Here is a 21,940-nt window from a genome sequence, read left to right on the forward strand (position 1 = left end):
GGGTCTACCTACAGCACAAGGACTGCAGTGATTTTTAAAAAAAATCAGCCCACCACTGCCTTCTCAAGGGCAACTTGGAGGATGGGGGTCAATAAACACCAGCCTCGCTAGCAGTGCTCACATCCCATGAATAAATTTAGAAAAATCATTGGAGACTCAGAGCTCCTGTGTATGAAAAGGTACCCGGAAGATCCCAGGTTTCCTTAGAGATTCCTGGAATACCAGAGGATTCTCTGTCACGGCTGCGAATAAACGAGGGGTAAAGGTTACACTGACCAACTTCATAAACAATAGAGCTATAATCCGTCCAGGATGGAGTATTGAAACCAAAAAAGAGAAAATGCTGGAAAATCTCAGCAAGTCTGGCAGCATCTGTAAGGAGAGAAAAGAGCTGACGTTTCGAGTCTATCTGACCCTTCGTTAAAGCTTTGACAAAGGGTCAATTAGACTTGAAACGTCGGCTCTTTTCTCTCCTTACAGATGCTGCCAGACTTGCTGAGATTTTCCAGCATTTTCTCTCTTGGTTTCAGATTCCAGCATCCGCAGTAATTTGCTTTTCTCCAGGATGGAGTATTGCCCCAGTTGGTATAAAACACTGCAATGAATAGATCAGTTTCTGAAGAACTAAGCATTGTGGGTAATGTAGCTACCATCATTGATTATTTGTCATGAATATTACATGTCAGGCAATGGATGGTTGCAGTGTGGGGGTGCTGCATGGTATTTTAAGTGATAGTTATTTTAAAGGGAGATGGTGAAAAATGATTTTCTGCAATCCAAGAACAAGGAGATTTTTTTGTAAAATATCCATCCACCGAGGAATGAAACGTTATGAGCATACATATGAAATGGGAGCAGAAGTAGACCATTTGGCCCCTGAAGGGTGCTATTCCATTTGATGAGGGCATCAATGATATAAATTCTAAATTTCCATGGGTCTCAAATAGTTTAGGTTCCCGACAGTGTAGAAACAGACCCTTTGGCCCAACACATCCATGCCGACGTGGCAAAGGGTAACCCACCCAGACTTATTCCCCTCTGACTAATACACCTAACACTACGGGCAATTTAGCATGGCCAATTCACCTAACCTGCACATCTTTGGACTGTGGGAGGAAACCGGAGCAAACCCACGCAGACACAGGGAGAATGTGCAAACTCCACACAGACAGTCACACAAAGCTGTAATCGAACCTGGGACCCTGGTGCTGTGAGGCCGAAGTACTAGCCACTGTGCCATCCCATTTGATTTCCTTGCCTCAGCCGAATCCATCCATTGCCACCTTGAACGCATTCATTACCCCACTTCCGTTCCCTTCTTGGGCAGAGAGTATCATAAGTTATCCAACCCTCAGAGAAATAATTCTCTTCTCATCTGCCTTAAAAGGGAGATGCCTAATGTTTAAACAGTATCTCTTCCCCCACCCCCTGCCAAAGGTTTTGACTCATTTATAAGAGGAAACATATTTTCCATATCCACCTTGTCAACTCCATTCAGGATCATCGACACATCAGTAAAGACCCCCTCACTCTTTTAAGCTCCAGTGTCAGGAAGGCCTCACACACAAATTATGGTGGGAATTGACACTCTTAAAAAGTGAAGCCAAATGAAATCTTAAGACTGAGGTTGGTAGATGTTTGTTCAACAAGAGATTCAAATAGCATGCAGCAATGGTGGAAAAATGTAAGTGAGAGAGAGATTCCAGAATCTCATTGAATCACAGAACAGGCTTGAAGGGCTGAACAGCCTCCTCATGCTCCTACATTTTTAAGTAAGGATTTGCTACTTTGTAAAATCTGTGTACCTCATGAGAGAAAACCATCCCTCAGTCATTGATTAACTGTCCGAATGAGTCTTCACAAGCAGTAATTCGCCAGATTGTATTCCTTGTTAAATGGGATCCTTGTGATTTGTGCACCATTGAAATTGATAGCATCTGGTCAAAAGGTTTTAATGTTAGAACTGCTGCATTCTGCATCATTCTGAACAGTGTCTTGCAAGAACCAGTTGTGAATGTTTTTGTAAGTTACCCAGAGAGTGAGAATTGTTGCTTGTTTGAAAAGTGCTCAGAAAGCGCTAATTGGCATGTTTCTCCTGAAGACACATAGAAATGGGAGGCACATCTCTCTTCAAAGTATACACATGTTAGACTGGTGTTTCTGTGCAAATTCTTCAAATGAAACTGATGAATAGCAATCAAGCATCTCACAGCCGCTGGGGCAGCATGGTGGCTCCATGGTTATCACTGCTGCCTCACTGCACCAAGAACCCAGGTTCGATTCCACCCTCAGGTGACTGTTTGTGTGGAGTTTGCACTTTCTTCCCATGTCTGCGTGGGTTTTCTCCCACAGTCCTAAGATGTGCCGGGTAGGTGGATTGGCCATGCGGAGTGCAGGGTTACAGGGATGGGGTAGAGGAGTGGTTCTGGATGGAATGTCTTCGGAGGGTCAGTGCAGACTCAATGGGCCGAATGGCCTGCTTCCACACTGTAGGGATTCTATAAATTTGTAAAATCCTAAGACAAAGAGTTTAACAAGAACATGTTTAAACACACCGTTGTGTTTAACTACAAGTTGGACTGGCTTGTAGAGTTCTTTCCCTCTCATTTTGAATACCTTTATGGCTTGACAAATGCTTTCTCACTAAGTGCAACAAGTTTGAGGCTTCCCAAATAGGAATGTTTACATTTACAAGACTCAACACAGACTGCTGTGCTGGAACAGCACTGAGTATATGACTTTTGGAGTAAAGAATTAATTTTTTCCATCTTTCATGTTTTGTTTGAGGAATGTAAGGCACAGATGCATACACACAGACCTCCCTTTCTCACCATTGCTCATGGGGTTATGTCCATAATCAGTGTTCCCTCCGGCAACCTTCCACTAGTTCAGCCAGGTATCCGAATCATCCTGGGAAGAGAAGGTGAACCTATAAGCAGAGCTGGAGTAGAAATAGAAAGGAAAAATACTGCAGATGCTGGAAATCTCAACGAAGGGGGGACGAAAGCTAGAAACTTTCAACAAGTCAGGTAGCACAGAAAGAAACCGATGACTGGAAATGTTAACTTGCATCAGAAGTCAAGTTATGCCTGAGTTTTGCCAACTTGTTCTGCTCTTGTTTGAGGTGCATCGGCTTTTCATACAAACCACAGAGAATGGTGAGAGGTGATCTAATCAGAGTAGAATTTTGAGTAGCGCTTAGAGTCATAGAGGTGTACAGCATGGAAACAGACCTTTCGGTCCAACCCATCCATGCCGACCAGATATCCCAACCCAATCTAGTCCCACCTGCCAGCACCCAGCCCATATCCCTCCAAACCCTTCCTACTCATATACCATCCAAATGCCTCTTAAATGTTGCAATTGTACCAGCCTCCACCACTTCCTCTGGCAGCCCATTCCACACACGTACCACCCTCTGTGTGAAAAAGTTGTCCCTTAGGTATCTTTTATATCTTTCCCCTCTCACCCGAAACCTATGCCCTCTAATTCTGGACTCCCTGACCCCGGGGAAATGACTTTGCCTATTTATCCTATCCATGCCCCTCATAATTTTGTAAACCTCTATAAGGTCACCCCTTAGCCTTCGATGCTCCAGGGAAAACAGCCCCAGCGTGTTCAGCATCTCCTTATAGCTCACATCCTCCAACCCTGGCAACATCCTTGTAAATCTTTTCTAAACCCTTTCAAGTTTCACAACATCTTTCCGCTAGGAAGGAGACCAGAATTGGGCGGCACGGTGGCACAGTGGTTAGCACTGCTGCCTCACAGCGCCAGAGACCCGGGTTCAATTCCCGCCTCAGGCGACTGACTGTGTGGAGTTTGCACGTTCTCCCCGTGTCTGCGTGGGTTTCCTCCGGGTGCTCCGGTTTCCTCCCACCATCCAAAGATGTGCAGGGTCAGGTGAATTGGCCATACTAAATTGCCCATAGTGTTAGGTAAGGGGTGAATGTAGGGGTATGGGTGGGTTTCGCTTCGGCGGGTCGGTGTGGACTTGTTGGGCCGAAGGGCCTGTTTCCACACTGTAATGTAATCTAATCTAATCTAATCTAATTGTACGCAATATTCCAACAGTGGTCTAACCAATGTCCTGTACAGCCGCAACATGACCTCCCAACTCCTGTACTCAATACTCTGACCAATAAAGGAAAGCATATCAAACTCCTTCTTCACTATCCTATTTACCTGCAACTCCACTTTCAAGGAGCTATGAACCTGCACTCCAAGGTCTCTTTGTTCAGCAACACTCCCTAGGACCTTACCATTAAGTGTATAAGTCCTGCTGAGATTTGCTTTCCCAAAATGCAGCACCTCGCATTTATCTAAATTAAATTCCATCTGCCACTTCTCAGCCCATTGGCCCACCTGGTCCAGATCCTGTTGTAATCTGAGGTAACCCTCTTCGCTGCCCACTACACCTCCAATTTTGGTGTCATCTGCAAACTTACTAACTGTACCTCTTATGCTCGCATCCAAATCATTTATGTAAATGACAAAAAGTAGAGGACCCAGCACCGATCCTTGTGGCACTCCACTGGTCATAGGCCTCCAGTCTGAAAAACAAGCCTCCACCACCACCCTCTGTCTTCTACCTTTGAGCCAGTTCTGTATCCAAATGGCTAGTTCTCCCTGCATTCCATGAGATCTGACCTTGCTAATCAGTCTCCCATGGGGAACCTTGTTGAACGCCTTACTGAAGTCCATATGGATCACATCTACTGCTCTGCCCTCATCAATCCTCTTTGTTACTTCTTCAAAAAACTTAATCAAGTTTGTGAGACATGTTTTCCCACACACAAAGCCATGTTGACTATCCCTAATCTGTCCTTGCCTTTCCAAAAACATGTACATCCTGTCCCTCACGATTCACTCCAACAACTTGCCCACCACTGAGGTCAGGCTCACTGGTCTGTAATTCCCTGGCATGTCTTTACTGCCCTTCTTAAACAGTGGCACTACGTTTGCCAACCTCCAGTCTTCCGACACCTCACCTGTGACTATCGATGATACAAATATCTCAGAAAGAGGCCCAGCATACACTTCTCTAGCTTCCTACAGAGTTCTCGGGTACACCTGATCAGGTCCTGGGGATTTATTCACCTTTAACCGTTTCAAGACATCCAGCACTTCCTCCTCTGTATTCTGGACATTTTGCAAGATGTCACCATCTATTTCCCTACAGTCTATATCTTCCATATCCTTTTCCACAGTAAATACTGATGCAAAGTGTACATTTAGTATCTCCCCCATTTTCTGTGGCTCCACAGAAAGGCCGCCTTGCTGATCTTTGAGGGGCCATATTCTCTCCCTAGTTACCCTTCTGTCCTTAATATATTTGTAAAAACCCTTTGGATTCTCCTTAATTCTATTTGCCAAAGCTATCTCATGTCCCTGTTTTGCCCTCCTGATTTCCCTCTTAAGTATACTCCTACTTCCTTTATACTCTTCTAAGGATTCACTCGATCTATCCTGTCTATACCTTAAATATGCTTCCTTCTTTTTCTTAACCAAACCCTCAATTTCTTTAGTCATCCAGCATTCCTTGTACCTACCAGCCTTCCCTTTCACCTTGACTTGAATATATTTTCTCTGGATTCTTGTTATCTCATTTCTGAAAGCTTCCCATTTTCCAGCCATCCCTTTACCTGTGAACATCTGCCTCCAATCAGCTTTCAAAAGTTCTTGCCTAATTCCATCAAAATTGGCCTTTCTCCAATTTAGAACTTCAACTTTTAGATCTGGTCTATCCTTTTCCATCACTATTTTAAAACAAATAGAATTATGGTCACTGGCCCCAAAGTACTCCCCCACTGACACCTCAGTCACCTGCCCTGCCTTATTTCCCAAGAGTAGGTCAAGTTTTCACCTTCTCGAGTAGGTACATCCACATACTGAATCAGAAAATTGTCTTGTACACACTTAAGAAATTCCTCTCCATCTAAACCTTTAACACTATGGCAGTCCCAGTCAATGTTTGGAAAGTTAAAATCCCCTCCCATAACTACCCTATTATTCTTACAGATAGCTGAGATCTCCTTACAAGTTTGTTTCTCAATTTCCCTTTGACTATTGGGGGTCTATAATACAATCCCAATAAGGTGATCATCCCTTTCTTATTTCTCAGTTCCACCCAAATAACTTCCCTGGATGTATTTCCGGGAATATCATTTCTCAGCACAGCTGTATGAGGCTTGATGAGGTAGATCTTGCTTCCCTGGACAAGGGGAATCCAGGATCAAAGATTGTAATTTGTTTAGGACTGAGATGAGACTGATGTGATGTTGTTTTGCTCAGAATTGTTGGGAATTTTTAGAATTTGGAATTCTCTATACCAGAGGGTTGCGGATGAGTCAAATACTAGAAAATGGAGATCAGGTGGAAGATAAGGCCTTGATCATATTGAATGATGGATCAAGTTCAAGGGTCTGTGTTTCATCTGTTGCCTTATGTTTGAAATGGATGGCCTGCAGTTTCCGTGATTGTAAAGTTGTTGAAGGGACAGGAAAGTTCAGTCTTTGAGAATTAGAATATCGTGTAAAATTTACTTCCTACAAGAAACTAAACACTCTGGCCCCTCGACTTGCAAACTGCATAAGCAATGCCTTGAGGATTCCTTTCCCCCGCATGGATTTTACAATAGTACGTGATGGAAATGCAAAATTAAGCAGTTGATGAAGGGGGAGGCAGTGGTGTAGTGAGAACATGACTGGGCTAGTAATCCAGAAATCCACAGGAATGGTCTGTGACCCAGCTTCAAATCCCATCACAACAGTTGGTGGAATTTGAGCTCCGTTAATAAATCTGGAACTGAAAGCTAACCCCAGCATTGGTGAACGACGCATCTCTCATCCATTGTCATAGAAGCCAATGGAGGAAATCTGACCTCTTTATCTGATATGGCCCAGTCCATACACCAATATGGTTGACACTTCATCACTTTGGGATGGACGACATATGGCAATTTTACTAGTAATTCCACATCCCATGAAAGAGTTGGATTGTATTATCTAATGGATCTTGACTTATTCATATTTTACACGATAAGCTGAGATGCTCAAACTGAGCAGTTGAGCCCACAAATGTCTGATTATCAGTAAACAGTGAGATTCTGAGAGCAGTACTCTATTCCAGGGCTTAGCTGCATCTCTTTATAGTGATCCATGACGTGATATTCCTGCTGCTAGGATATCTCGAGCAAGTCTGACTTATGGAACACATTTGGTTACCCACTAAGCTAGCCCTTGATGTAGGATAAGTAACAGAATCCTAGAATCCCTACAGTACAGAAAGAGGTCCATTGGATCTGCACCAGTGCTCTGAAGAGCATCCCCCTCAGAACCAGCCCCAGCCTCTATTTCACATGGCGAACCAACTTAGGCTGCACGTCTCCGAACACCATGGGCAATTTAGCACGGCCACTCCACCTAACCTGCATGGCTTTGGACCATGGAAGGAAACTGGAGCACTTGGAGGAAACCCCAGCAGACATGGGGTTTGGTCCTCTGAATGTAGCTGAAGAAATATTTCGACACAACATCTTTTCTGAAATACCTGAAGATGAGCAGCACTTGGCAAACTGATGTTGAATGAAATGAGGTTTACTCACTGTTTGCAGTACAATTCACAGCTTTAAAGCATTACATGCATGAGTGTATATATAACTTGATGGGCTGAATGGCCTACATCTGCTAGGGTTCACAATCAAAGCCTCCCTGGCTTACCTGGACCTCTGGACCGATCAGACCTCTTCTGTAGACCAGCATGCAGTTGTGGCAGCTGCTGTTATCCAGCTCCAGGGACCGGTGGCATTGCGAGCCAGTAGCACTGCCAAGATTGGCTGAACTGGTTGCACTGCCACAGTCCAACTGGTTGTCAGCTCCAGAGGGTGTGTTTACCTAGCCCCAAGGGGACAAAGGTCCCAAGTTGCAGGAACATAGCTGCCTGCTGCACTTTACTGTGACAGGACAGGACAGGACAGGACAGGATTGTTCTGAATATTCTCTTCCAGGGATCGAGGCATTCACCACCAATCACCACTATCATCCACTGCCCTCTGTCCAACCCCTATCATCACCCACCGTTCCCTAAACAACACCCACCATCACCTACTTATCCAACACCCACTATCGTCCACCACCCCCTATCCAGCACCCACAGTCACCCACCACACCCTATCCAACCCCCACCGTCACCCACTGCCCCCATTCAACACCAGCCGCACCCTATCCAACCCCCACCGTCACCCACCGCACCCTATCCAACCCCCACCGTCACCCACCGCCCCCATCCAACACCCACCATCACCCACCACCCGCTAACCAACACCCACCGCCCCCTATCCAAACCCCACCATCACCCACCGCCCCCATCCAACCCCCACCGCCCCCTATTCAACACCCACCATCACCCACCGCACCCTATCCAACCCCCACCGTCACCCACCTCCCCTTATCCAACACCCACCATCACCCACCGCCCCCTATCCAACACCCACCGTCACTCACCACCCCCTATCCAATACCCATCACCCCCTATCCAACTCCCACCATCACCCACCACCCCTATCCAACTTCCACAGTCACCTACTGCTCCCATCCAACACCCACCATCACCCACCTCCCCCATCCAACACCCACGATCACCCACCCCCCCCTATCCAACCCTCACCATCACCCACCGTCCCCTATCCAACACCCACCACCCCCATCCCAACACCCACCGTCACCCACCGCCCCCTATCAACTCCCACCATCATCCACCACCCCCCTATCCAACTCCCACGGTCACCAACCGCCCCTTATCCAGCACCCACAGTCACCCACCGCCCCCTATCCAACACACACCATCATCCACCGCCCCCTATCCAACACACACCATCACCCACCGCCCCCTTTCCAACACCCACCATCACCCATCGCCTCCTATCCAACTCTCACAGTCACCCACCGCCCCCTATCCAATCTCCACTGTCACCCACTTCCCTATATCCAACACCCACCATCACCCACCGCCCCATATCCAACACCCACCGTCACCCACCATCCCATATCCAGCACCCACCATCACCCACCGCCCCCTATCCAACTCCCACAGTCACCCACTGCCCCCATCCAATCTCCACCATCACCCACCGCCCCTTATGCAACCCCCACCGTCACCCTCTAGCTCCTATCTAACCATCTCCACTATTGGAACCATCCATGTGAATGGTGTCTTTTAATGTAGTAAATGACAGGGCCCTTCACATTTGTAGGTGTCAGTCGAAGAGATATATGAAAGCATAGGAGAATAGGTGACCAATGGCCAAGTCAAGGAGGTCAATTGTGAGGGGCAGCTATGTGAAAGAAAGGGAGGAAATTCCAGAGTTTGGGATCTTTTGGCAGCTGGAGGCACAGCTTCTGATGGCAAAGTGACAATGACCGGGACTGTGCCTGGGGGGCATTGTCCGTTTGTCAAATACTACCCTTTATGCCTAAAGCATTAGGCTCCCAGGTGGAGGACTACAATCATCACCTTGTTTACTAGGGCCTGCGCAGAACTGTGGGAGCAAGCTGGCGGAGGTACAAGGCATCAATGAATAGCCTGATTCAGATGGGTGCCTACCATTTACTACTTACTGTGGTAAAGCAGAACGTGAGCCAGAAGTCAAGTGTGATGAACATATGGCTGGTAATTTGATCCTTTATGTCATGTGACAAGCAGTGGGATACAGAAATACTTGAGGCTAATTTCCAAGAATGGATCTTTTCAATGCAGTCAGACACAGGAGGTCCATTGCAGGAATTTATAGCAAATGTTGGTTTTGAGATCGTACTGTTCTTACTCAATTCCCCTTTTCCACTTTGTTTCTGTTTAAATGAAATACGTTTCTGTCATTCGACGGAAATATCCGTAGAATATACTATGCTCCATTGGAACCATCCCCATGGAGTGACTGACTAGTAGCTTTGGAAAGTTCAACTTCATCCCAGGGCAGGTTTCCTCAATGAGTCATGAACACTGACTTGCATTTGTAGACTGTCTTTCTGATATATCAAAGTAGAACACAGGGATCTCCACAAATGTAGTTATGAGTCAAAGATTGACACTGAGATACTTAAAGGACTTCATGTAATAAAACATGGAAATAGACCCTTCAGCCCAACTCGTCCATGCTGACCAGTTTCCCAAACTAAACTGGTCCCATTTGCTTGCATTTAACCCAAATCCCTCTAAACCTTTCCTATCCATGTACCTGTCCAAATGTCTTTTAAATATTGTAATTGGATTTGCCTCTGCCACTTCCTCTGGCAGCTCGTTCCATATGCGCATCACCACTCTGAGTGATAAAGTTCCCCCTTAGGTCCCTTTTATATCTTTCCCCTCTCAGCTTAAAGCCAATGCCCTCTAGTTTTGGACTCCGCTACTCTAGGGAAAAGACCTTGGCTATTCACCTAATCTATGCCCCTCATAATTTTATAGATATCTGTAAGGTCAGCCTCCACCTCCAATGCTCGGTGGAAGAAGGTCCCAGCCTATCCAGCCTCTCCTTATAACTCAAACCTTCCAGTCTCAGTAACATCTTTGTAAATCTTCTTTGCACCCTTTCCAGTTTAATCACATGATTCCTATTGTAGGGCGACCAGAATTGTACACAGTACTCCAAATGTGTCCTTACCAATATCTTGTACTCAGTGCTCTGACCAATGAAGGCAAGCATGCCAAACACCTCCTTCACCATCCTGTCTACCTGTGATGCCACTTTCAAGTAACCATGCACCTACACCCTAAAGTCTAGACTAGAGTGGTGCTGGAAAAGCACAGCAGTTCAGGCAGCATCCGAGGAGCAGGAAAATCGACGTTTTGGGCAAAAGCCCTTTATCAGGAATAGATTACTGATGAAGGGCTTTTGCCCAAAATGTCGATTTTCCTGCTCCTTGGATGCTGCCTGAACTGCTGAGCTTTTCCAGCACCACTCTAATCGAGAATCTGGTTTCCAGTATCTGCAGTCCCTGTTTTTACCCACACCCTAAGTCTCTGTTTGACAACACTCCCCAGAGACTTAATTTTAACTGTGTAAGTCCTGTCCTGGTTTGTCTTACCAAAATTCAACATCCTGCATTTATCTGCATTGAACTCCATCTGCCATTCTTCAGCCCACTGGCCCAGTTGATCAATCAATCTATATGATCTTAGATAACTATTTTCACTGTCCACTTTACCACCAATTTTGGTGTCATCTGCAAACTTACTGTGACTCCTATATTCTTATCCAATTTGTTTACATAAGTGACAAACAACAGTGAACCCAACACTACTCCTTGCTGCACACCACTGGTCACAGGCCTCCAGTCTGAACAACAGCCCTCGACTACCACCAATTTTGTATCCAGTTGGCTAGCTCTCCCTGGATACTATGTGATCTAACCTTACGAACCAGTCTAACATGCGGAACCTTATTGAAGGCCTTGCAGAAGTCCATGTAGACAATGTCTTCTGCGTTGCATTCATCTATCTATCTTGGTCATCGCTTCAAAATTTGGTGAGACATGATTTCTCACGCACAAAGCCATGCTGACTATCCATAATCAGTCCTTACCTTTCCAAATACACGTAAATTTAGTCTCTCAGAATCCAATGCAACAACTTACTCACCACTGACATCAGGCTCATGGATCTATAGTTCCTTGGCTTTTTCTTGCAGCCTTTCTTAAATAATGGCACAATATTAGCCACTCTCCAGTCTTCTGGCAACCCATTCCTGTCTGTCGATGATACACAAGTATCTCAGCAAAGGGCCTTGCAATTTCTTCCCTCGCTTCCCACAATGTCCTGGGATGCATCTCACCAGGTCCCCAGGATTTATCTACCTTTATGCATTTTAAGACCTCCAGCATCTCCACTTCTGTAATGTGGACTCTTTTCCAAGATATCACTACATATTTCCCTGAGTTCCCTAGCTTCCATATCTTTCTCCACAGTAAACACTGATGCAAAATATTCGATGAAGACCTATCCTGTGGCTCCACACATAGATGGCCTCATTGATCTCTCTAGTTATTCTTTTGCTGTAATATACTTGTTCAATCTCTGGACTCTCCTTTACCCTATCTTCCAAAGCTATCTCATGTCCCCTTTTTTCTTGTCCTCCTGGTTTCCCTCTTAAATGTAATCATACACCACCTATACTGCTCAACAGATTTGCTTAATCCCAGCTGTCAATATGTGACATATGCTTCCTTTTTCCTGACCAGATATCTCTAATTCCTCAATATCTCTAATCATCTAGTGTTCCTGCCAGCCTTGCCCTTCTAACGAACAGGAGCATGCTGGTCCTGAACTTTCATTATCTCAGTTTTGAAAGCCTTCCACTTGCCAGACATGCCTTTACCTGTAAACAGTCTACCCCCAATCAACTACTGCATGCTCCTGTCTAATATCATCAAAATTGGTCTTGTCCCAATTTAGATCCTCACCTTGTGGACCAAGCCTATCGTTTTTCGTAACTATTTTGAAACTAATAGAATTATGGTCTCTGGTCCCAAAATGCTCCCCTGCTAACACCTCAGTCACTTGCCCTACCTTATTTCCCAAGAGGAGGTTGGGTTTTGCCCCTTTGCTAGTCTGGCCTTCTGCACAAGATGAGAAAGGTTTCCTGAACACACTTGGCAAATTCCATTCCATCCAAGCCCTTATACTATGACAGTCCCAGTCTATGTTTAGAAAGTTAGAATTCCCTACCATTGAAGCCCTATTAATCTTACAGCTATCTCCCTTCATATTTTCTCCTCAAATTCCTGTTGACTATTGGGGGGGGGGGGGAGGAGCTACAGAACAATCCTATCAAAGTGATCACCCCCTTGATGATCTCCCATGAATAGCTTCTCTAAGTACTGCCTTGATGTTTTACCTAATCAAAAAAAAATGCCACACCCCCCCCCCCCCCCCCGTCTCTTGCTTCCCCTTTCAACCTTCCTATAGTATCTGTACCCCAGAACATTGAGCTGCCAGTCCTGTCCCTCCCTCAGCCATGTCTGTCTAATAGCTATGATATCCCATTCCCATGTTCCCAGAGTTCATCTTAACCTGTCAGGCTTCTTGCATTGAAATAAATGCATTCTAATCCATCGGTCTTCCCTCATTCTCTGCTGTGGTCCTGTCTACCTTGTCTATTCGACGTGCTCTCTGTAACTTCTGTACCAGCCTCAGCCTGCTCTCTTGTCTGACTACTGCTTGTGTGAAAGGCAGTTGACAAAAACCTGAGTCAAGGACTCAATTTTGAGAAGCAACTCTGAGGAAGGGAGACAATTCCAGGGCTTGAGATCTTGGCAGCTGGAGCAAATGGCAGAGTGGAGATAATCAGGAATGAGCAGGAGGGCAGAATTTCAGGATCAGAGGTTTCTTTAGAGTGGGCAGGGAGAAGGGCTGTGGGCAGACAGTGGGCTCTTGTAGGCTTAGTGGAGGTTGGAGTACAGAGGTGGGGGGGTGGGGGGGAGAGGTGAGGCTATGGTTGATCATTTCCACGAAAATGGGCAGACAGATGAGAAAAGGAACCAGGTGAGGGCTCCCCCTAGCTTTCTGTAAAGCAACAGAGGGGCCAACCTCCCCAGGACTCCAAAGCAACATTATAGGTCAAGATGTAATGGGTGTTGGTGTGGGGGGGGGGGGGCTCTGTTGTGTGAAAGAGCAGCAAGAAAGAAGATACAACATGGTGGCACAAGCACCATGGAGCCTTCACTCCAAACAGCCCCCAGTTTGCCTGGGTGGTTTCTGGGTGTCACTTTTATAGAGTTCTTCCTGTTCTCTCAAATTCACACATCTCAAGGGCAACAAATCACCCCACCAGCCAGCATGGCAGTTCCTTGGAAGGTTTTTGCAGGGGTAGGATTGGCAGGGTGTGACAGGGCTACCCTTCTGCGGGTGGCGAGTAACCAAGATTCCAGGTCTACCTGAGGCCCGACTGGGGTATTCCAGGTCTACCTGAGGCCCGACTGGGGTATTCCAGTTGAGCTCCTGGTCCCCACAGCAAGTGGGTTCCACTTGCACTTCCTGGAGGCAGCCTGCAGGTGGCAGTCTTGGCGGCCCAGCGCTGCAGGCAGGTTCTGGAGACCCTCCCTGTAAGCCGCACCCTCCCCTCTCCCAGAGACCTAGCTGTGCAAAAACCACTGTCTTTTTAAGTTTACTTTAATGATAAAATGTTGAAGAGCAGGTTGCCTCTTCTCTCACACACCTACCATCAGAACCTGCTGTATGACAAGACACCACAATCTGAGAATATGCAGGAACCCTTTTCATACTGAGATGATGAGATTTTTTTTTTCACTCAAGAGGGGAGTGAAACTGTGAAATTCTCCACCACAAAAGGCTGTGGGAGGCCAAGCTGCTGAATATATATTTTTAAAAAGATTTTCTAGACAGCGAAGGCTTCAGGGTGATTGGAGAGGGAGAGAGAGTGGGACAGACGACTAGCCATGATCCTATTGGATAACTTAGTTGGCTCAATGAACAAAAATGACCAGCTGCTCCTAGTTTCTGCTTCCTTTCCGATTGGAAGGTTTCTGATTGAGCGTGCCCACTTTGTGGGACCACCCGCTGTCCTTAATTGACTGGCCTCCAGGGGAAATCACAGCCAGTGACTTGTTCGGGTCCAAACACACTAATAGAAATAGTGAGAGAGTGTCAATGGTATCTGTAGCTTTCCGAATTCTCCCAAGTACTTGACGTGTGGCTACCATAAAAATGTATAAAAGAAAAGGGGGGAGTCATTTGGCCCATCAAGCCTGACCCCCCCCCCCCCCCCCCCCCAAAACCTATGATGCCTTGAGATTTACCTCCAGCTACTCCCTCCCACTGCTGTGAATCTCCCAGGAGAGACTAAGCCCCAAAACTAATGAAGGAGAGAGCAAAGCATCTGGAAACTTGCACTCCAACCCCCACTGAAGCAATCAAAACTAATCTGAGATACCACCGACGAAAATATTTTCCCTGAAATAAATCAACATTTTAAAACGAGGGAAATATAAATATAAACATGCACCACACGTGGACAACGTAGTCAGGCAAGGACTATAGCACTTGTGTCCTCCATGCTAAAATTGTCTTTTCATTTATTGAGCTGATTGCATTCAGCTTTGTACGAGTGCCATTTACAGCCCAGATCCAAACAAACACAGTCGGAAGAGAAAACAGGCAGAAACTTAAATAAATATTTATTATTCACGTAAGTGAATATCCTTGATTTTCTCAAATATACACCGGAATAAAAGTATACGAGAGAAACCTCATTGAAACCAGACAAATAGAGAGGCTATATGAAGAAATAAATTCATGTAAAAAGTTAATTTAAAACTTGCCAATTTGTTCAAATCCATTTAAGATCACAGCTCCATGCAAAACAAGCAGACTAAGCTTAACAAACTGAGCACATGCATCTTCTAAGTCTAACACCACACTCTATAAATCTCTATTAAGCAATGTTTGATATTATGTGGAAATAGTAGTTGGTCATGGTGCTGTGTTCATAATCTGAAACCTGTGCCCATTATACGACTAATCTACAAACATGCATTCAACTGGGAATTTAAGTTTAAGCCTGGAATAAAATGGGTAGGACCAGTCATGACCAAAGTTTTGAAACCCATCTGGTTTGCAAGTGTCTTTGCAGGAAGGAAATCAACCATCCTTACACAGTCTGGTCTACCCGAGACTCCAAGCAGACAGTCATGTAGTTGATTGTGCTCTGAACTGGCCCAGCCAGTCACTCTGGTATTCAAACTAGGGCAGCTCCTCACCATCTTCTTAAGTGTGGTTAAGGATGGACAGTAAATGTTCCCCATGCTGGTGGTGCCCAAATCCTATGAGTGAATTTAAAGTAAACACTATGAATGAGAGCTCAGATTTTCCGGTGTGGTCAACATTCCCCTGAAAATTTCCATATTTGGTTTGCGAAATTGAGTAGATAATAGTGGTTTCCCTTTCATCTGAATTACAGTTTGAGGGCCCACAGACATCCCAGTGATGTTTTCTCCTTTTTGCTGTATGGTGGAGTACTCTCCACTCCCAACAACATTTTCTGCCCCTCGGTGTTTCTTATCATTGACCGTACAGACCCCACATGTTAATTTTCTGAGCCAATATCATTCCTTACTATCGTGTTGAATGTCCTTTACTAAAAATGTTGCCCCACCTCCTTTACACTTTTGTCTGAGCTTTATAACTAATGAATGCCACTAGATGTTCAGTTTCCATCCTTGGTCACCTTGCAGCCATGTCACTTTAATCACAACTGAATCATAACTGTTTATATCTACTTGCTTGGCTAATTAATCTAACTTACTGCAGATGCTCTGTGCATGATGACAAAAGCCTTGTCTTTCTTTGTTTAAACCTTCATTTGGTCCCATTGGTTTATTACCCTGGATTTTTCTGCCTTCCACTTTTGTTTCTTGTGATTCTGTTGTTTCTTTCTATCCTTGTTTCTCCTGCCTAGGCTCCCTGCTCAGTTTCTCATCCCTTGCCATTCTAGTTTAGACCTTCCCCAAAAGCCCTTCCCCACCAACATCCACCTCCAACAACATTAGTACCAGTCTTTCCCAGATGCAACCTTTCTTGCTTGGACTGGTCCCAGTACCCAGGAATCTGAACCTTTCATCTGGTATATCCTGTTAGTTTGAGTCTCTCAACAGGTTATCGATCAGGTTAACACCATTGTCTGAGAGTTTGTTGTGCGGTTTCTATTTTTATATTAAATTGGTACTGCAAAGTGAGTTGAGATTCTAAAGATTGTGAACTGTATTAATGCCAATCTTTATGTTGACATTTGTTCAAATGATAGAACAATGTTATGTTTGTCAGCCTTGCCTGAGCATGGTATTTGTTCAAAGTGACTGTATTCCCATGTTTTGCCATTCCAGGAGTAGAGAATCTGTATGAGAGAGCTCTTCATCTTCGCAAGATTCTCCTCACCCTTCCCCGCTCTGTGATCATCGTGATGAGATACCTTTTTGCCTTTTTAAACCAGTGAGTATTGCCCCTGTCATATTCTACATATTCAGAAGAGACCCTTGTGTTTATGATGAAGCTACTGAAAGGATCATTTTCCAAGTAAGTGGCCCAATTTGGCAGCTGGTGAGTAAAATGGAGAAATCCTGGGATCAGGGAGGTCTCTCTTGAGGGAACATTGTGCAGTTCAGTCTGTTGTCACTGCAGTTTCATCACTGGGGGCAAAAAAGGAGCAAGAGTAGGCCATTCAGCCCATCAAGTCTGCTCTGCTATTCAACGTGATCATGGCTGATCCTCTATCTCAAGACCATACTCTTGCTCTCTCCCTGTATGTCTCTTGATGGTTTTTAGTATCAGGATGAGGAATTTGTTCCCTTAGGAGGTCATTAATTTTTGGAATTGTCTTCCCCTTCCACAGAATGCCGTGGGGGGTTGTGTCATTTAACATATTCAAAGCTGAGTTTGATTGATTTTTGGCAGATGTGGGATGTTGGGGTGTGTGTGGAAGGTGGAGGTGCAGTTGACGGAAAAGTGAAATCAAGCCCACAATCCGATCAGCTATGACCTTATTGAATGGTGGAGCAGACATGAAGGGCCAAATGGCTCCTCCCACTCCTGCTTCGTGCGATCTTCTAAAGTGACTATTTGAAGGATGAACCCCCTTCGGATTTTGTGATAACTAAAAACAAGTGAAACAAGAGGTCAGGGTAAAATAAATGGTTTATCGAGATCCCCTGTTCCCAAGGTTCTGGTTTGAGAACCCTGTCACGTTTTGTTTTGTCTGTAAGTGAATTTCAGTGAACTAGTTGAGAACATGATGCATCCTGCGTTGACTTCATTTCCATTCCAGCTACTCCTTTTCTCTTTGCCAGCAAGTAAATGGTCATTTGGTCCCACGTAACTATTACTGGGGAGAAAAAAAGATATATTTTGTCAAGACTGTTCACCTTGTACTCATCAGGACCATTTGCAAGAATGCCAGTGTAAAGGGGAAACCCAACATTTATACTGTATGAGAAGAGAGTGCTAATTGGATACCAAAGGCACATTGAGCCACATGGGTCATCTCCATGCTGTATTAGTCTAGGGCAGTGTTTATAATGTGTGACTCACTCTCATGAGGGTTATTGAGGTGAATACTGGAGAGACCTTAATGAAGAAATGTGACAAACACGTGCAGAAGGATGGGCAGCACAGTGGCTCCATGGCTAGCACTGCTGCCTCACAGCAGCAGGGACCCTGGTTCGATTCCAGCCTTTGTCCTCCTCATGGACAGTTGCCCTTCTCCTAATGTCTGCGTGTCTTTCTTCCCACAGTCTAAAGATGTGCAGGCTAGGTGGATAGACCATGGGAAATGCAGGGTTATGGGAATGGGCTGGGTCTGGGTGGAGTGCTCTTTGCAGAGTTGGTGTGGACTGGATGTGCTGAATGGCTTCCATCTACACTGTAGGGATTCATTGATGTGTTAATGGATTTTGGTGAAGGATGATTAGAATCTCACATGGAACATAAACCCCAGCAGAGATTGTTGGGCTGAAGGCCTGTTTTCATGTTATAAATATTATCCGTTTCCTTATACAGTAAGTTCTGCTATAATACAGTAGTTCTGTTTTTGTGTAGTCCTGTGTTATAAGAAAATAGTGTAATAGCGGTGCCGTTTAAACTAATAGAGCCAGAATTGTGTTATAACCAATACATGCTTTAAAAGTTCACGCTATAGAAACAGTGTCCCCAATTCGTCAATTGTGTTATAGCGAATTTGCATTAACGCAACGCGCATTATAGCAGAATGATCTGTAATATAAGAGATATTTGGTCTATCCTGCTCCTTGATTGGAACAACAGGAGTTGAGCAGGAAATCTTTAGAGCATTTGAAGGAAACTACCCTTTCTCCACCCCTTAATGTACAGTCAGAAAAGACTGAAGGAAATTCCATTTGCTTAATAAAGGGTCTAGTGCTGTGGCATTGAAGGAGGCTTCTGATGTAGGACATTAATCACCTTCTCTCTCTCTCTCTCTCTCTCTCTCTCTCTCTCGGCAGCCTGTCTCAATACAATGACGAGAACATGATGGATCCTTACAATTTGGCGATCTGCTTCGGCCCTACCCTGATGCCTGTGCCTGACACGCAAGACCAAGTCTTGTGCCAGGCCCACGTGAACGAGCTGATCAAGACGATCATCATCCACTGTGAGCTGATATTTCCTGACCCCAAGGATCTGGAGGGACCCGTCTATGAAAAGTGTATGGCCGGTGACGACTATTGGTAAGCTCAGTCCATTCGGAGTCACTCTTCCCTGAAGCCTGCCATCTACTGGTGAGCAATACCAATCTGATCATTGTACCAGGATAAGGCAAGGCAGGGTTGGCCGAGCCACTGACAGGGTTTATTCAGAGTTGTTTTCTAAAAGGGGATTTCGAAGGGTTCTCCATTGCTCATCCAATTCTTGACGGTTGGGTCCTCCTGTTCTGCCCAGCTGCATTATGGGCACATTGCAATAAAACATTGGCACTGACTGAGCTCCATATGTGCTGCTCTGAGTTGCCATATTGCCGTCAGTGCCATCACATGACTTCCCATCTTTCTACACCAATCAGAGAGCTTGCTGAATTGTCACTGCTTTTTTAAAAATTCATTCATGGGATGAGGGTATCGCTGGCTAGGCCAGCATTTATTGCCCATCCCTAATTTCCCCAGAGGGCAGTTAAAGGTCAGCCACATTGCTGTGGATCTGGAGTCACGTGTAGGCCAGATTGGGTAAGGATGACAGATTTCCTTCCCTAAAGGTCATTAGTGAACCAGATGGGTTTTTACGATAATCGACAGTGGTTACATAGTCACCTTTAGAGTAACTTTTAATTCTATATTTTTTATTGAATTCAACATCCACCATCTGCCCCAGTGGGATTGAAACTGATGTCCCCAGGACCTTAGCCTCGAGCTTGATTTCTAGTCATGTGACAATACCACTTTCACTGCCTGACCAGGCTTTCACTGGTAATCAAACAGCCTTTTTCCACAACCCTGTGCAACAATAACAAAAGAAAAAGAATAAATGTTTCTTATAATTTTTCTCTTGGTTTTTCTCTCAGCAGTGTCGTGCAAGTTAATCCCAAGTTTCCTATGTCAGCCATGCTTTCAACTGTCCAGGCCAGCCCCTACACAATCTGAAATTCCTTCCTTGCCCCTCTCTCTCTGTCATTCTTACTCTCTACCATTCTTGTTCATTTCTCTATCATTTTTACTCGGACTCCCATTCTCACTGTTTTTCTCTCTCTCTCTCTCTCTCTCATTCTTGCTGTCTCTCTCTCTCTCTCACTCTCACTGTCTCTGTCTCACTGTTGCTGTGTATCTCTCTCTCATTCTCACTCTCATTCTCTCTCTCATTTTGGCTGGATCTCTCTCGCTCTTTCTCATTCTCACAGTCTCTCTCTCTCACTGTCTCTGTGTATCTCTCTCTCATTCTCACTCATTCTGGCTGTCTCTCTCGCTCTCTCTCATTCTCGCTGTCTCTCTCTCATTGTCGCTGTGTCTCTCTCTCTTGTTCTCACTATCTCTCTCATTCTCACTCTCATTCTGGCTGTCTCATTCTCACTATTTCTCTGTCATTTTCGCTGTCTATCTTATTCTGGCTCTCTCTCTCTCTCATTCTTGCTGTCTCTCTCTGTTTCTCTCTTATTCTCACTATTTCTCTCTCTGCATTCTCACTGTCTCTCTCTCTCATTCTCGCTCTCTCTCATTCTCGCTGTCTCTGTCTGACATTCTCGCTATCTCTCTCACTCATTATCACTGTCTCTCATTCTTGCTCTCTATCGCTGTCTCTCTCTCTTGTTCTCACTATATTTCCCTCTCTTTCGTTCTCGCTATCTCTCTTTTTCTCGCTGTCTCTCTCTTTCATTCTCGCTGTCTGTCGCTCATTCTCACTGTCTCTTTCATTCTCACTATCTCTCTCTCATATTCTCACTCTGCTCATTCTCATCTCTCTCATTCTCGCTGTTTCTCTCATTCTCGCTGTCTCTCTCATTCTCGCTGTCTTTCTCTCAGTCTCACTGTCTCTCTCTCTCATTCTCGCTGTTTTTTTTCTCTTATTCTTGCTGTCTTTCTCTCTCTTATTCTTGCTGTCTCTCTCTCTCATTCTCACTGTCTCTCTCTCTCACTCGCTCTCGCTGTAACTCTCATTCTCACTGTCTCTCTCTCACTCTCACTCGCACTCGCTGTCACTCATTCTCACGGTCTTTCTCTCTCTCATTCTCAGTGTCTCTCTCTCTCATTCTCGCTGTCTCTCTCTCTCTCTCTCTCACTCGCTCTCGCTGTCACTCATTCTCACAGTCTTTCTCTCTCATTCTCACCGTCTCTCTCTCTCTCATTCTCGCTGTCTCTCTCTCTCTCTCACTCGCTCTCGCTGTCACTCTCATTCTTGCTGTCTCTCATTCTCGCCGTCTCTCTCTCTCTCGCTCTCACTCTCATTCTCATTCTCATTCTCTCTCTCTCATTCTCGCTGTCTCTCTCATTCTTGCTATCTCTCTCTCATTCTTGCTGTTTTTCTCTCTCTCTCTCATTCTTGCTGTCTCTCTGTCTCTCATTTTTGCTGTCTCCCTTTTTATTATTGTTAGAAACAAAATTCAATAAAATTTAGACGAGACCACCAAAGCTGGAAACAAGACAATTTATTACAAACTTGCAAGTAAGGGCTTCAATTGCATAAGCAAATGAAAGCCAATTAGAACTTAAGTTAGTGTATAGTTATACCCTTTGAGCTGAGTGAGGTCATCTCTCCAGACTTCGAATTACCCAATCTCTCTTCTAAACTCTTATCTCGATGTTCCACTTTGTAACTTCTTTCATTGTCCATAGGTACATTCCATTCTTGTACATACATCTTAACAATGTATCTTTTTCGTGCTTCGCTTATATGTTTCAGTAATCTTAGCTTTTTGCTGAAACTGTTGTTTTAAACA

General features: G+C 45.0%; 1 protein-coding gene across 4 annotated transcripts in view; it reads left to right on the forward strand.

Moving 5' to 3' along the window:
* Positions 1 to 21,940, forward strand: part of srgap1a (SLIT-ROBO Rho GTPase activating protein 1a) — a 300,039-nt gene that overhangs the window by 248,272 nt on the left and 29,827 nt on the right. For all 4 annotated transcript variants that reach the window (XM_043709962.2, XM_043709965.2, XM_043709964.2 and 1 more), the window contains exons 16-17: positions 16,893 to 16,998; positions 19,023 to 19,247. In XM_043709962.2, the coding sequence (XP_043565897.2) occupies positions 16,893 to 16,998; positions 19,023 to 19,247 (331 nt within the window). The remainder of the gene's footprint in view (positions 1 to 16,892; positions 16,999 to 19,022; positions 19,248 to 21,940) is intronic.

The sequence above is a fragment of the Chiloscyllium plagiosum genome, unplaced genomic scaffold (genome assembly GCF_037043375.1).
Source record: "Chiloscyllium plagiosum isolate Xiang-an unplaced genomic scaffold, Cpla_swu_hap1 HiC_scaffold_19, whole genome shotgun sequence".
Lineage (NCBI taxonomy): Eukaryota > Metazoa > Chordata > Chondrichthyes > Orectolobiformes > Hemiscylliidae > Chiloscyllium > Chiloscyllium plagiosum.